Consider the following 16368-nt stretch of genomic DNA (forward strand, 5'->3'; position numbering starts at 1 on the left):
AATTGAGGAAGAATTTTAAGATCTGAAAGGAAGGGAAGAAAATGTGTTGGTGAAAGAGAAAGGGAAGGCGCTAGGTTGAGGGGCTACATACCAGCTGGTTGACTGTGGACCAAAGGATAAGAAACGAGGTCAGGGATACAGGTGGGGCAGTTGGTATAGGGCTTTAAAGGGAAGGAGGCAGCAGAGATTGGGTTTAATATGAGGTAGTGGGGAACCATGATAACTTTGTAAGTGGGAGGATAACATGCAGAAAAGAGTTTGAAGGGAATTATTCAATAGCTGTTGTCAAGATGAGCTGGAGTTGGGAAGAGTCTGGCTAAGAGGGTTCTACTGCAAGCCAGGTTTAAATTTATAAGGCCCCAGGATATAGAAAGAAAAAGATGGCAACAAAAGTCATTGTGGGAAATGAACATAACCTGGGGGAAGGAAGCTGAAAACGACTGTTAGGTTGGTTTCCATCAGCCTGGAAATGTAGGAGGGGAGTAAGTCTCTCTGTTTTGTGGTAGTCACCAGGGGAGCACACCGACAACACATCAAGTATCGTTTTGTGTTACGTGCCTTATTATGGGCATTGTCTTGATCTCAGAATTCAGGGAAGTGAGGCACTTATCTGTGGTGTGCAATTTAGCCCCCTCTGATGGTAGTGATTTGTGGCACATTTCCTGTGGTAAGCCTTGTCCCACTCCGGGAGCACAGGAGCCCCGAGGGGAAGAAGACATTCATCTTATTCACCTTGGTATTCCCTGAGCCAGCGCAGAGCCTGTACCTGCTATGGAAGTACTGACTGGTTAGCACAGCCGAGAAGAATGGGGGGAATGTTCTGGCAGTGGAGCTGGCCGTGCTTGGGACAGAGAGTGGCAGCTGTAGCACCGCTTACATTTCCCACGGATGGAGCCCATGTGTTTAGACCGTGGAAGATCCTTGCTTCTCCTTTTTCTCCCTCTAGCTGACCAGTTGATTTGCTTGTTAGCACCTCCAGAGCAAAGGGGAGGAGGTGAAACTCAAATCCCTTTCATTTGGGTTTTCAGCAGTTTTGACAAAGGTCTTGATGGGGCAGGAGTTTGGAGATGCTGGGTAACGTGAGGCTTTGATGTGGTTTGTGGATTCTAGTTCTACAGATAACTGGGAGTCCACTGTATGTACATACACTGGGGGCAAGAAGTATGAGGTCATGTCCTCATCTCGAGTCAAAGAAATGTCAGTATCTTACTCCCTCATCCCCAAATTAGGAGGGGCTAGTGGGTTAAATAGGTAAGATCCCATTTTAGGAAGTAGTTGGATGTGGTTAAATCTGCCTTTTCAACCCCTAATGGAAAGAGAGCAGCCCACATTTCTGTAGTTAGAACCCAAACTTCTCTGGTCAGGCAATTAACTAAAGTCTGTATGATTGTCTTAAAAACCCTTCATCACATTTACAACATCTGGCAAGCACTAGGGACAGCAGCCCCATGCTCTTAGTTTTCTGTTTTATTACAGAGAAAATTTGTTAACAGTTAAACATGTCACATTTTCCTTAGAAAGTCCTTGTTCATTATGTAATAATAGTCACCCATTTTCCCCTTCCCTAGGTAAGTAACATTTAATTCTTTAATGGAATTGGAGATTTTTTGGTTTTGTTTTTGGAGTATACTTTGAGGTGTGAGGTTACTATACAGTTATCCCTTGGTATCCATAGGGAATTGGTTCCAGGACCCCTGGCGATACCAAAATCCACGGATGCTGGTTTTATACAAGTCTCTTGTGTAAGATGGTATAGTATTTGCATATAACCTATGCACAACCCGTATACTTTAATCATTTCTAGATTACTTGTAATACCTAATGCAGCGTAAATGCTATGTAAATAGTTGTAAATATAATGTAAATGCTATGTAAATAGTTGCCAGCATACAGCAAATTCTAGTTTTGCTTTTTGGAACTTTCTGGAATTTTTTTTCCTGAATATTTTCTATTCAAGGTTGGTTGAACCCAAGGATGCGAAGCCCATGGAGGTGGACGGCCGACCACATAATGTCACTTTCCCAAACAGGCAATTTCTTGGATACCATATGTTAAACAGTCCATTACTTTCAAATTAGTTTATGATCTTTCTTCTCTCCTTCATTAGTTTTTATGTATACTAGGGTTTCTTAGGGCTCTCTTCTGTACTACTGATTTAGCTATCCAATATTGCGTCAATTGCTGTGGCTTTATAACTATTTTAATATCTTATGGGAAGTCCTTCTTCACAGCTCTTCTATAAAATGCCTTAGCTATTGCATTGTTTTGTCAAGTTAAAAAAATTGCATTAGAATTTTGTCTGGGGGTCCCTATTTAGAAACATAGGATGTTTCTAAATTCAAGTCTTTTAAAAAATATTACTTAAATCTTGAAGTCTTCTTCATCTATTTTTCACAATTCAGTTTGGTATTTTGTTTTTGTCTGTTGCCATTATAATACTTAAACTTTTTTCTGTTATATTCCTCTGATTGGTTATTGCTGGTATGTACAAAAGCTATTAACTTTTGTCTATCTTTCTGTACAGCTTCACTGAAATAATTTAACCTATGAGGTTTTCAGTTGATTTTATTAGCTTTCTATGTACACAATTATATTATCTGCAAATAATGACAGTTTTTTTTTTTTTTTTCTTTGCGTTATGCAGGCCTCTCACTCTTGTGGCCTCTCCCGTTGCAGAGCACAGGCTCCGGACGCGCAGGCTCAGCGGCCATGGCTCACGGGCCCAGCCGCTCTGCGGCATGTGGGATCCTCCCGGACCGGGGCACAAACCCGTGTCCCCTGCATCGGCAGGCGGACTCTCAACCACTGCACCACCAGGGAAGCTCTGTCAATTTTTTATGTATGTATTTTTCTCAGAATATACATCTGTAGATGAAGCCTCAGAATTCACCATCTAGAATCATAAGCTCTTTGAAGACGGGTCTATGTCTCCTTTGGTTTTGGAACTGGTGTCTCCCAGTGTCTGGCACATAGCACATATTCAATAAAAGCTTGGCAGGTAAATGAATGGATGGATGAATAAAGTGGAAGAGAAGCTGCACTAGATGATCTCCCAAAGCTCCTGTAACTCTGAGATTCAGAGTTTCATATTAAGTCAGTGCCCCAAAGGGGCCCAAAATAAAGCTTCTCACCCTCATCTCAAAGACTGGCAAAACTTACCGTGCAAGGTGGCTGCATCCAGGGCTCTCCGTCCACTTGCATTGGCAGCAGCTTGTTCGTCCTGGAGCCCCGAGAACAGAAAGCACAGTGAGCTTCTTGGAGTCTAAGGATGAGGGTTGCCCCCACCAGGGAAACAAAGTGGGAAGACCTGCCCTGCCCACCTAGGAGTGGTTCTGAAGACTCTCCTGGGGGCGGTGGGGCTTGCTGAAAACAGATTTCTGAGCCCACGTCAGGGGTCCTGACTTGACAGGTGTGGGCCAGGCCCAGAGGTCTGTGTTTTAATAAGCACTATGGATGATTCTGTTGCTTTAACCCCCAGACCCTACTTTGAGAAACATGGTCCTGGGTGAGCAATGAAGTCCACAGGAGTCTGGAAAACAGCGGCCAACAAGTACGGCAGCACCACAGCTGAGTGGACCCTTAGTCAAACGATCAGCCAGAGGGCCTGTCCATGGTGCCAAAACGCCACTATGAAATGGGAAAGGTTATGAAACGGGGAAAGGCCTGGTTTCAATGTTGAGTGAGCAGTTGCATCATGTCAGTGAGGTAACGTCTCCCACTTAAACGAGGTACAGCTCAGGTCTGAGTGTGTCTTGCCTTGCCCCCAGTCCTAAAGCATCCCCTCTTTTATCTCCTGAACAACAGTAGACACTGCGGTTGCATGGACTGTGGACCTGGCTTAGCTGGGAAAGGGGGTCATTGGGAATGTGATCCCCATGGGTAGGCGGAGGAGAGAGGAGAAAGCGTTGCTTTCTTGCTTGGGTCAAGGCTTCTTTGCCATATAGATTATTAAAGGAGAGAGATGAGGGAGAAAAGGCAGGTCCTTTCAGAGGCCTCTGGTCTGGGCGAGCAAGGAACAGTTGCCACCCACTGGTCAGAAAGCCCTCACCTGGGTTTGGCATCTGCCCTGTTTCTGAAATTATAAAATGAGGGAGGCAGGCTGCGTTTCTTTTTCTTTTCTTTTTTTTTTTTCAGGCTGTGTTTTGATGTAGATGATTCTCCGACTGACTGAGGATATTTAATAACAAGGACCAAAAAACCTAATAATAAAACAAATAAGAGGAGAGAGTGGCATTTTGGTTTTGAGGAGTGAGGAGAGTATCTGGGAACTGCCCAGGAGGCTAGGGCTTTTGACTCACCCCCTCTGTTTCTATCTGGAAACAGAAGATATCCTATCTCTTATACATGTTTTTAAAAAATTCTTCAGAGACCAAATTCTCTGGTCTACCTATGTTATGGCTTAGATGTGCTAACGGACTGGACCTACTCAGTGTTAGAGTCATGGGGAAAGGACAGAGAAGGAACTACAGAGCTACAGAGGTTAACCTGGAAAACAGGGGCCCCAGCATAACAACAGCCCAACGAAGAAGAGAAGCAAAGATTTGGGGAATAATTGAAAAGACAGAGGAGACACAGAGAGGGAATGAAGAAAGGGGGTTAGTGGGATAGATCAGGGAACCAGCTCTGAGGACCTTTCTGAAGGATGCAGGGTGGCACCGAGAACAGCGTTTCTCTGAATGTGCTCTGAGGACATTCACCCAAGAGGTTAAGGGATAAAAGGGTTCTGTGTTTAAATAACTTTGGGAAACCTGCATGTGGTGGTCCCCTCCAGGAGATCCCCAAGACACATGAATAGATTTGATCTATAGAAATTAAATGGGAAATGGAAAGGAATAAGGACTCCTGAAATAATCAGGTGGACAAAAATCTGTGACGAGTTGCATTTATTAAACAGAAGCAACCAAAATCAGAAGATCCCCTCCATTAGACCCCATCTATTCAGGAACCTGCAGTGGCTGACCTGTGTGATCCATACTCTAAAGAAATGTCATCTTCTTAGTCAGTTATGACAGGTTTGCTGAGGTTGATGGTTTAACTCTAATAAAATTATTTCTAAGACCATTATCCAAGAAAGAGCAGCGTGGAGCACAGAGCCTGGTTTTTGTCAAAGTGTGCCCTCTGGCATGCATTGAACAGTTCAATTTGTAAAGATAAAGAAGGCAAGGAGTTGGATCTCTGGTTCTCTGGACCTCATAATATGACAATCCTATTTAGAGAATCTCACCAATTCATTCTAAGAGAACAGCAAACTGGTTGTGGTGGGACCCTTTAGTTGATGTCCTGGATGTTTGTGTCATACCTGGTTGGGGAAGTGGTCTCCAAAGACATTCTTTATAAATGTTATCAAGCTTCTGCCCCACACCACTCTCTCTGCACTGAAATCTAAAGATGGCTTCCTAGCTGTTATCTGTAAGAATATTCAGGGAGGTGGGGAGACTGGGGGGCTGCTGGGTGATGAGGAAGCATACCTGATGGAGACAGAGGAGCACTGGGCCAGCCTCCTGCCTGCACTCTTCAGGCCAGTGTAGATCTGCCCCATTTCCATGGCTCCCTCTAGCCCCACCACTTCAAGAAGCTGGTCACTGAGGTCTGTAGAGTGAGACAAGCAAAAGCAGTGCATACACATCTCTCTGTTTCCCAGTCTGGTTTGGGCCAGAAGGTCTGGTCCCTAGATGGCCAACCCAGAATTCTCAATATCCCTTCATCTCCTACCAAACAGCATTTTCATCCTCATTCTGAATAGGGAATTTCCCCAGAAGTCAATAAATGTACCTTTTCATAAACAGAAACCCAGTTCTAGTAAAAAAAAGGTTTTGATCCAGAAGGTTAACATGCATCCAATGAATAGGCTGACATATCCAGAAGCCTCTTCAAATGGAGAGTAACATAAAGGATGAACCAGCTATTTCTGAAATATAATCCCCCAGTGCAGCTAAAGACACATTGGTTTGGGATTAGGATAGGAAGGAATGCTGATGAAGGTCATTATCCAGAGTTGGATCAGGTTTCTCTTCCCTGAATGTCTGAATAACATCTTGGCCCTACTGACGATGACTGATGCTTAATTAACTTCAAATTTGGCCTGCGGTAAGCCAGTGGTGAGCCAACCTCCTTGGACATCCTTGGGGAAGTCAGTGACCTCTTTCAGGACACCAGGTGCCTAATCTGAGCCAAGGAAAAGAATATTTCACCTACACCAGATTATTCTGGGTCCACAGTACAAAAAGAGGGATAGAAAATACGAGTCTCAGGCTCAGAGTCACACAGGATCGATGGCTTCCCACAGTGGCAGTTGCTTCTGACTCAGCACCTAGAAGAGGTCCTTTTTTTTCAAAGTTCCTGGGGCTTGGATTGTGCCTGTCCAATTTTGGGGGAAAGCAACGGCAGGATTAAGGTTTGATGGTGGGCCCAAAGACTCATTTTTACAACACAACTTTTATTTATTTAAAACAGAAGCAAATAAAAAGGCAGATTCTTTAAAAGCTTCCATTCCTTCTTTGCCTACTAAGGCAGGGGAAATTCTCTCATAGGTTGTGGCTAATCACTAACATCCTATTAATATTCACGAACTAGAAAATTGTTCTATGTTAATGTTTCTGCTTATTTGACAGATGGCTTCTGTCTTCTAAGGTGCCTCCTGATACAGTGCGATAGTGCTTATTAAGATTGGCATGGAGATATTTGGGTTTGTCTTTACTTTTTTTTTTTTACACACACACACTGTATTTTATTTTTACAAGAGATAAATAAACTGACACCAAGCATTGTGTCTTTACTTTTTTGTTTAGAAGACTGTTGTTTAAAAAACAGTCTCTTGAGGGATATACTTCTTTTTTTTTTTAACACCTTTATTGGAGTATAATTGCTTTACAATGGCGTGTTAGTTTCTGCTGTATAACAAAGTGAATCAGCTATACATAAACATATATTCTCACATCTCCTCCCTCTTGACGGTTATACTTCTAATGAAGACAGTTAAACTATTGGGCTGACCACAAATGTGTAAACATCGCTGAAGTCTAACCTAACGATCACTAATGGACATCAGCTGCCAGCAGATACAAAAACTGCATTAGTCTCTCTACACCCATGGTTTTCCCCTCTACACCCATTGACACTCCCATTCTCCTTCTCTGGTACTCCTTTTTTCACAACTGTGAAAAGATACTGTCTCCTTAAACCCTCCATCTCATTTGGATTTGGAACAAGAAGCCATGAATGGGCAAAGTTTGTTTAGGAGAACGCTCCAGGCTCTCTTAAGGAGCTTAGATCCAGTAAACAACAAATGTCTAAACCACTTGTCACTTAATTAGTTCCCTTCTTACTAAAGTGTGTTGAATAACCATTGGATAGTTTTACCTTAATGTGTCATTTTACAGTGTCTGTGAAATCGATATGGGTTGTGAATGAGAGAGAGGAGGAGGAGAGAAAGAGGAGAAAAATGAGGAGGAGGGAGGGGGGAAAGGGAGGGAGGAGGGAGGGAGGGAAAGGGAGGGAGGAGGGAGGGAGGGAAAGGGAGGGAGGGAGGGAAAGGGAGGGAGGAAAGACATGTAGGGTGTGTTTAGGGGTGAGGAGAGTGGGGGAGTCATACTGGGGTAGGAGAAAGGAGGAGAAAAGAGAGGTAGAACTTTTTAGAAGTTTCTCTGTTGGCAGAGAGAGAGATGTCTTGTAAAATGTTGCTCTCTGTACCAGGCTTTGGTATCTGACAGTGCTGTGATAGTTCAGTGTTTTCCCTCCTTGAAACATTCCCTGGTAACAAAATGTTCTAAGAAGCAGGGGACTTAATAGACTCAAGTGTTTCAGCTTTTACAATGTCTTGGTCTTTTAACAAATTTTCCTGTTGAATGGCTTTAACAGCTAAAAGTTGTTATCACTTCCCACACATTACCTTGCAGCTATTACTTCCCACACATTACCTTGCTTCCTGGCTCTAGAAGAGACATAATGCAGGCTGATCTCATCAGTATCGGGGGTGGGTAGGGGCAGGGGTTTACACAAATGCGGGACTCGGGAGATAAGTGCAGAAGTGCAGGGGGAGGGGCTAGGATCTTCTATGTTTCACCATTCGGCCTTTGAATTTGTACTCTGAATCTTCCCCGGCATGAAGAGGCTAGGATGACTCCTGTTTACTACTGAAGGAAGACTTGCTGGCTGTTGTTTCTCTACCATTGCCTAACTGATCTTTCAACTTCCTAAAATGCCTAGCAGGAAGTTCTACAGTAAAGAAATATATTCAACTTTGTTTCCCAAACTTATTGGACCATGAGACTCTTCTTTTGTGTGATACCTAGAAACAGTTTTATAGGTATCCCTGATAGTTTTCTTTGGAACATATTTTGGGAAATTCTGGCATCACTCAATTCCCTGTACTTCCTTTAGCACACAGATACTTATGCAGAAACTAAATCTGGAGTTAAAATGAAACAGAACAGAGCACAAGTTGATGTGCAGGCACACAGAACATTTAACGTTCAGAACTTAGAATCCAGGATCAGGACATCTGATATACAATGTGTCTGCTTTACCTTAGGTACCAATGACTCAGAGTGTGGTTTGGCAATTCATATCATCTCCATATTGTCTCTACATTCTTCAATTCGTTTGTGTTTAAGATGGAATGTCCATGTACCTTAGCAAAACAGGAACTCATTAATTCACTCACTCAATCATTCAACAGTTACTGATGACAACCAAGTGCCAGACACTGTGTTAAGAAGTGGGAATGCAAAATGTTCAACTCTTGAAGGACTCTTGGCCAAGAGGGAGGAAAAGCATTAGGTGTAGAAAATGTTGTCAGTGAGCTATAGGAACAAGGAGGCCTGAGTAACTGATTATGACTGGGCAAGGTATGGAAGGAAGTGTCACAGACATCTAAGGAAGGTCTTGAAGGATGAATGCCAAGGTAATATGATGGGTTAAGAAGGAGAAAGAGGAAGGACATTCCAGGGACAGGGATGATTGTGTGTAGGACTGGATAGTCACTGGATGCACAAGGAAATTAATTTATCAATAAACTCACTTGGCAATGTCATTGGAAAATATAAAAAGTATCTCTCCCTAATGAGAATTACTATGTAGAGATTTTTTTTTTCATAGAACTATAAAAAGAGGGTCTCTGGGCTGGGCACCAACTTGTTGCAACCACAGAGCTAGGTCTTTCAGCACTGCTCCTGGTAACAAAGTCTTGTGCAGTGCTCTGTGTGCAGCAAACACTTCCTCCAAGAAAGAAAAAAGAGGAAGAATGGGAACATGGGAACAGGAGAATGTGGAAGCAAAGGCGGAACAGCAAGGACAGCAATAGTAGTTCCAACCTGGTACACTTGATTCAGCCTCCAGTATGGGATTTTATAAATGCACATCTGCTCATGTCACCTCCACAGCAAAAACCCTTCAGTGGCACCAACCATGACACCAAGCACTGGGAAGGGAAGATGAAACGTGCACGCTTTCATACCTATGATCAGAGTGTAAACTGGCATAAAAGTTTTTAGAAGTTTGGTAATAAATGTCTAAAACTTTCACACTGTTGATTCATTTCTTTCTTGATATTGATCACAAGAAACCACTGAAAAAATCTAAGTTCATACAAATATGAATATTGTGGTGTCATTTATTACAGTGAAACTTCCCCCTCCCCCATTTCTACCTATATGAGAATAGTTAAATTACATGGTATCAAACTATAGAATTTTACATTGCTATTTAAATGTTTACAGATTTCAAAAACACTAAATATGTATATGTTATAACTTTAAGTGTGAAGGCAGGATATAAACTTACTTGCATAGCATGTTCTCAACTATATAAGAACATGCATGGAAGAAAAGAACAAATTCCCCTAAAATCTTAAGAGTTGTGAGTTCTGGGTAATTAGATTAAAAGTGATTATTATTTTCTACATTATGCTTTTCTAAGTGTTTTGCATGTTCTATAAGTGTATATCACTGTTATAATTTAAAAGTCATTTAAAAAAACCTATCAACTGCTGTTCACACTTGGAAAGATGTAAGTTCCCTGGCTTGATGATGCCCAAGACCCACCCCCATCTGACAAGAGGCTGCCTCTGTACTGTTATTTCCTGACATCGTAGGGCTAAGTTCCTGCTCCAGACATATACAACAACACTTAGCTCCCAAATAAACCCTACTGTTTCTCTCTTTTATGCCTCTACCCATGCCATACCCCTGCTTGAAATGCCCTCTTCCACTTTTACTTGCTCATCAAAACCCAGCTCAAGCACCGTCAACTTCAAGAAGCCTCCCTGGACTTCCATGCCTGCAGTTTGATTTAGATATTCCTCCTCAAACTTTCCCAGGTAGACATATATGGTCAAAGAAAGAACAGGGTGGTTGATGTGTTGCTGCGGGCAAGAGATGGTTGCAGTAATTACTGTACCACAGGATCTAGGTTGAACAGGGAAGGAGGAGATGGACTAGGTGACAAGGGAGAAGCCAAGTGAGAGACTTGATGAGTTCCAGGAGCAGGTGTTCTGAGACGGTGGGAGAAAGGTTTGGGAGGATGTGCTGTGAGTGGTGCTAGGATGACAAGTTCTACCGGTGGCCCCAGTGGGGGGCAGCTGAAGGAGAGGGTGGTGATAGGGATCAGAGTCAAGGAGAAGTGCGGCTAGGTCAGCAGTTCCTCAACTTTGCTGCATGTTAGAATTACCTGGGGTGGGGGGGTGGTAAAAATAATAATACCCAGGTTGCCCCCATACCAGCTAAATCAGAATGTGTGGGCCTCCTACTGTATAGCACAGGGAACTGTATTCAATATCTTGTAATAACCTATAATGGAAAAGAATCTGAAAAAGAATATATATATGTATATATTATGTATAACAGAATCACTTTGCTGTACGCCTGAAACACTGTAAATCAACAACACTTCAATTAAAGAAAAAAAAAAAAGAATGCATAGGCCTGGGAGCTAGGCATCAGTATTCGCCTAGCTGATTTAAAGATTCCCCAGGTGATTACAAAATGCAGACAGTTTGGGAACCGCTGGGCTAGGTTATTGGGTAGATCATCCCCATAGGCCAGTGGTTCTCAGAGCGTGGTATCAGCATCACCTGGAAACTTGTTAGAAACGGAAATCCTCAGGCCTCACCCAGATCGACTGAATCAGAAACACAGGGGGTTGGGCCTGGCAGTCTGTGTTCTAACAAGCCCTCTGGAAGATTCTGAGGCACACTCAGAATCAAGTTGGAGAACTTGAGCCTTAGGCAATAAAACTGCCCAAAACATATGCAGGAGTTGGAGTGAAGAATATAAACAAGTTACTTCCTGACTGCTTTGATCCAGAGCTTCTTCACTTGAAAAGGAGACGTAGGAATAATAAGACTGACCTCAAAGTGTGGTTATGAGATTAAATGGCAGAGGTGTATGTGAAAGTGCCTGGCACAGAGTGGGCTCCAAAAACATATTAGGTTTGCTTTCCTTTTCTGCCACATTCACCCTGGCAACTCCCAGCAGTCTGTCTGTCTGTCTACCTTCTTAGAGCTGTGTACAAGAGTCCAGACCATAATATTCAGGTTAAAACATCTTTAACAATCTTCAGTGTTCCTCATGGTTTCACACCTCCACACAAAGGCCGTAAATCCAGGTGAGCTTTAGATGAAGTGGGCATCCTGCTCCAGCTGTTTTTCTTCCTTTAACCTCTTCCCTGACTCTGTTCCTTTTCCCACTTCTTTGATCTCAGCCCCATTTTGCTTTTATTTCTTTTTTCTTTTTTTTTTGCGGTACGTGGGCCTCTCACCGTTGTGGCCTCTCCCGTTGCGGAGCACAGGCTCTGGACGCGCAGGCTCAGCGGCCATGGCTCACGGGCCCAGCCGCTCCGCGGCATGTGGGATCTTCCCGGACCGGGGCACGAACCCGCATCCCCTGCATCGGCAGGCGGACTCTCAACCACTGCGCCACCAGGGAAGCCCTGCTTTTATTTCTTTAGACCTTCCCACAGTCTGGAGGAGGGGGTGGAGCTCAGTGGCAATAGGTAAAGGCTGGCAGAGCGCTCCTATTTAAGGGGCACATCTTCCCTGTTTAAACCCTCTGGAAGCCCAAGGACAACATCTCAGTTCTTAGTGAGGCATCCAAGGTCATTCGCTATCTGGCCCTGTTCCCAGCACAGGTATCCCTCTGCCTGGAGAACTCCTGTTTACCCTCCCGGGACACTCCAGGCAGTGTGCTTTTTCCTTCTCCTCTGCTCAGTGGATCTCACCCAATGACAACTGTTTCTGGACGCATCACTCTCCCAACCCCACTGAGAGTTGAAGGCAGGGATGTGTTCTTGTTTTGTTTATCTTTGAATCCTTAGCAAGTAGCCCAGCCCTTGGCATATAGAAGGCTCCCAATAAATGTTTGTCGAGTAAATTGAATGATACATGCTTTAGTGCCAAAGACCTTGACAGGTTTAGCCTGAAAGAGGAAAAATATAATGAATAATAATAATGATAACAACTTGCCTAGATTAAACTGGGTAACAGGTTTTCCATAAATTAACTCATTTAATCTGCATATAACAGATAATGATGACCCAGTCTGGTTTTCACCTCTCTTCTTTAATGTATAATTTTTATGTTCATACTCATCTTGGCTGCTGGTTCACATTAATGAACATTCAATCCTTTAAGATGCAAGGGATATGATGTGGGTGTCATGATTTGGGCTCCTCGCTTGCGGTGCCCTGGAGAAGCGTGGGAGATCCTTAGCCTAGCTCGGTGCTTTGCTACCCTCAGTCTCACTCCCACCCTGCTTTCCCTTCTATCAGCACTCCAGGGTTCAGGTCTGAGGGTTGCAATGGGCTACCCCCAGAATCAAGCAACCCTCAGTGGAGGTGCTGAAACCCTGACTATGTGATGGCACCAGAAAGCTTCTGAGCCATCCCATCGCAGCGGTGAGGAAGGCCGCCCCATACCCTAGAGCAGCTGCGTGACAATAAAACCTGTAGGCTCTGCCCCTTTACCTGGGTTACAGCAGCACAGGTGGACTGAGGTGTTAGGTGTCTGCTTACTACTTTGGGCTAGAATCCTCTCAGTTCAGCAGGTAACACCAGTCAGCTAATGCTGCTCTGAAGCTTTGACTGACAGCGGTGTGTGTCTGATTAATTTGCAATGCAAAAATTTGTCACTATTTCATACATGGCCTCTGACAGACAAATATGGCATCACAGGGATAAAGGAAAAAGCTCAGAAACTCTGCACAAGTTCTTGAGTTTGGGGCTAACAGCTCAAGGGCTGTGTCCATACAGGGCAGGGCATTTGTTTTCTCTGAGTCTGTTAGTTCGCTAGGGTTGCCATAACAAATCCCACAGGCTGGGTGGCTTAACAAACACAAATCTATTCCTTCACAGTTCTGGAGGCTGGAAGGCCAAGGTCAAGGTACATATTGCACCTTGCAGGGTTGGCTTCTTCTGAAGCCCTTCTCCTGGGTTTGCAGATGGCCACCCCTGGCTGCCCCTTCACACAGCCCTTCCTCTGTGCACGCGCATCTCCGGTGCCTCTCTCTGTGCCCAAATGTCCTGTTCCTGTAAGGACACCGGTCAGATGGGAGTAGGGCCCACCCTAACTGCCTCATTGAAACGTAATCACCTCTTTACAGTCTGTCTCCAATTACAACCACATTCCGGGGTACTGGGGACGAGGGCTTCAACATATGAACAAAATACCCCCCCCCCCGCCAACATCCCTGCCCATAAGAGGGACAATAAGAAAACCTACATCATGGGTTATTTTGAGGACAAAAGAAATAAAGAATGTGAAGGTGCTCAGTAAACAGCAGTTAGGAACGTCCCTTATCACTGGGTTACTGAGAAGCTGGCATGCACGGGGAGGGGCTGTGGGACCTTCTTACTCGCCTCAGAGAGCAAGTATGCAACCCCGCTCTGCCCTGCAGCGGGACAGGTTCGTCCCCCACGTTCTGGACGGGTGAGTGGTAGCTGGCAGACTCGGCCTGCCAAGTCAGTGGTAGGCGTCACCTTGGGCTACTCTCTTGCCTCCAGATTTCCATGGAGATAGGCCACGTGCCCTTGGCGGCTCAGGAACCCAGAGCCCAACAAAGCCGGGCACTGATCAGCCCACCTAAGCTTCCCACTGGGTCTGGTCTGGGCAGATGAAAGGCTGCTCCCAGCTAGAGAGCTTCAAAGCCAGCTTAGAAGCATGGCGGCCTGAAAACAGGCTGGAGGTGGGGAGACGGAGATGGAGGGGGCTTTGGGGCTTCCTTGGGCACAAAAAGGTGAGTAAGGAAGGAAGGCTGTAACTTACTTGCCATGTTCCCACCTGGCCTTTCAAAGCACCAGGACCTCAGGTATCCCAATCATAGCTTATCTGAAGGGTAATCTATGACCAGTGCTTTCCCTAGAGATCCTAACTCAGACACAGCATAAAGTCAGAGGGCTCCTTGCCAGTAAACGGAGCAGGCAGGGGGCTCACTTCCTGGCGTTCTGTAAACCCAGCGTAAAGAACGTGCTACTGTGAGGCAAGCTGTGAAGCACAGAGCACGGGCTTTGGACAGACTCAGGTCGGAGTGCCTACTGTTTGGCGCTCACTACTTCTATTACTGTGGGAGAAGTCGCTTAGCCTCTCCGAGTCTGTCTTTTATCAGGAAAACGTAGGTCTAGTAACCTCACTAGCAGGGTTGCTGATGAGGTTTAGAAGTGATGCCATCCTGAGCCTGCACAGAGAGCACACAGAAGGCCCTCAAGAAACAGTGGCTGTCATTGTGATTTTATGTTTCTTTAGAAAGGGTGGTCCTCAGGAAATTGTCTTTGCTACATAGTAAGTGCGTGGCCTTCTGCAGATGGTAATCAATGTAATCCAGAGAAGGTAGTCCAGGAGGAGGGAGAGGAGGGAGAGGAGAAGATGGGGGCGGGGGGAGGGGAGGAAAAGAAAGAGGAGAAGGGCACTGAGGAAAAGAGGAGCAGAGATTCCATGACCTTGAGATTTTAGGGTGACTGTCCCTCCTGGCAAGAGAAGCATCCCTATTTCAACTTTTTTCCTTTAAAACAGGGAGCTTTTACTTGGAAATGAGTTCTTTAGTTCCTTTCCTTTCCCTGCCTTTGTGTTCCTGTGTGTGTGTGTGTGTGTGTGTGTGTGTGAGAGAGAGAGAGAGAGAGAGAGAGAGAGAGAGAGAGAGAGAGATACAATCCCACAATGGGCCTGGTGGCTTTCCCTTGTTCCTGGGCTGAGCAATGAGGATGCAGAGGAGGATCTGGAGACCTTACAGCCATGGCTTTGACACCCCTGGGTCCAGCTGGGCACCGCTTCTGACGGGCATTTCCTTTGTGTCCTCGTCACACTGGTTTGCAGGTATCTTCCACTCCCAGGGGTCTGTAAAGCCCCATCAGGGTATAAAAGTGGCCAGAGGGTACTGAGTGGTCTTGGACTCTGGATGATCCAGATGGAAACGGGAAGGAAAAGCAGCCCAGAGCCACTGCTTTCTGAGGAGGAGAGGGGCTGCAGGGTGGAAGGGAGAGGAAATGTGTTGGCCCAGTGGGCAGGGGCCAGGGTTTCTGCCTCTGCTCTAGCTGTCTAGTTGTATGACCTTGGGCCAGTCACTTTCCTCCGCTGGGCCTATGTTTCCTTGATCGGGGTGAGGGCATTCTATCCTTGAGTTTGGTTTGAGCTCTTCCAACCAAGGTGGAGGCTGGGTTTCCTGGCCAGCTGGGTCAAGAGTAGGTTGGCAGCAGGCCTTGCCGCTTCTCACACTATTTAGAAGATAGAACGTTCTGTGCAGCCCTACACTGAGGCAAGAGGAAGGGTGAGTTTGTGCTCACAATGGCCATTGTGGCTGGTTCCTGAAAGCCTGCTTGTGCGGTGGGGCCTCTATTCTGTGTGGCCTCTATTCTGTGTGGCTTTCTCTTCCCGGGTTTGGCAGGGCTCTGATGAAGGCTCGGTACATTGGAGGAGGGGGCTCCTAATCCCCTCCATGCCTAAGGGCCAGGTGCTTCAGAAGGGGAGGGGCAGCGTGCTGGTGTTGTGCGGTGGGGAATTTCCCCGGAAGAAATGGTCTCCTGAAATGGCTCTGAAGGGAGGGTCTGACATCATCATCATGCCTCTAAGAAAGACCAAGAGTGAGAATATCCCATAAGGCCTGGGAGGCAGTGGAGCTACAGGAATGTTGACCTGGTGGTCCCAATGAGGACATGAAGAGAAGGACTATTACTGGACACAGACTCCAGGCCAGGCCGAGAGCTTTGTCAGCTTTATTGTTTTTAATCTTTGTGGCAACTCTGTGGGATAGACACTATTATCCCAACATAAAAAAAAAAAATCTTGAGGCTCAGAGAGGTTGAGGAAATTGCCTAATGTCACAAAGCTGGCATATGGTAAAGCTGGAATTCAAACCAAGGCCTATCTGACCCCCCAAATAAGCTCTG

General features: G+C 45.3%; 1 protein-coding gene across 4 annotated transcripts in view; it reads right to left on the reverse strand.

Annotated features, from left to right (window-relative positions):
- The window catches only part of DGKG (diacylglycerol kinase gamma), a 149228-nt gene that overhangs the window by 1429 nt on the left and 131431 nt on the right, over positions 1-16368 (reverse strand). For all 4 annotated transcript variants that reach the window (XM_060100106.1, XM_060100105.1, XM_060100104.1 and 1 more), the window contains 2 exons: positions 5469-5589; positions 3160-3220 (listed from right to left, as the gene is read on the reverse strand). In XM_060100106.1, the coding sequence (XP_059956089.1) occupies positions 3160-3220; positions 5469-5589 (182 nt within the window). The remainder of the gene's footprint in view (positions 1-3159; positions 3221-5468; positions 5590-16368) is intronic.

The sequence above is a fragment of the Mesoplodon densirostris genome, chromosome 5 (genome assembly GCF_025265405.1).
Source record: "Mesoplodon densirostris isolate mMesDen1 chromosome 5, mMesDen1 primary haplotype, whole genome shotgun sequence".
NCBI lineage: Eukaryota > Metazoa > Chordata > Mammalia > Artiodactyla > Ziphiidae > Mesoplodon > Mesoplodon densirostris.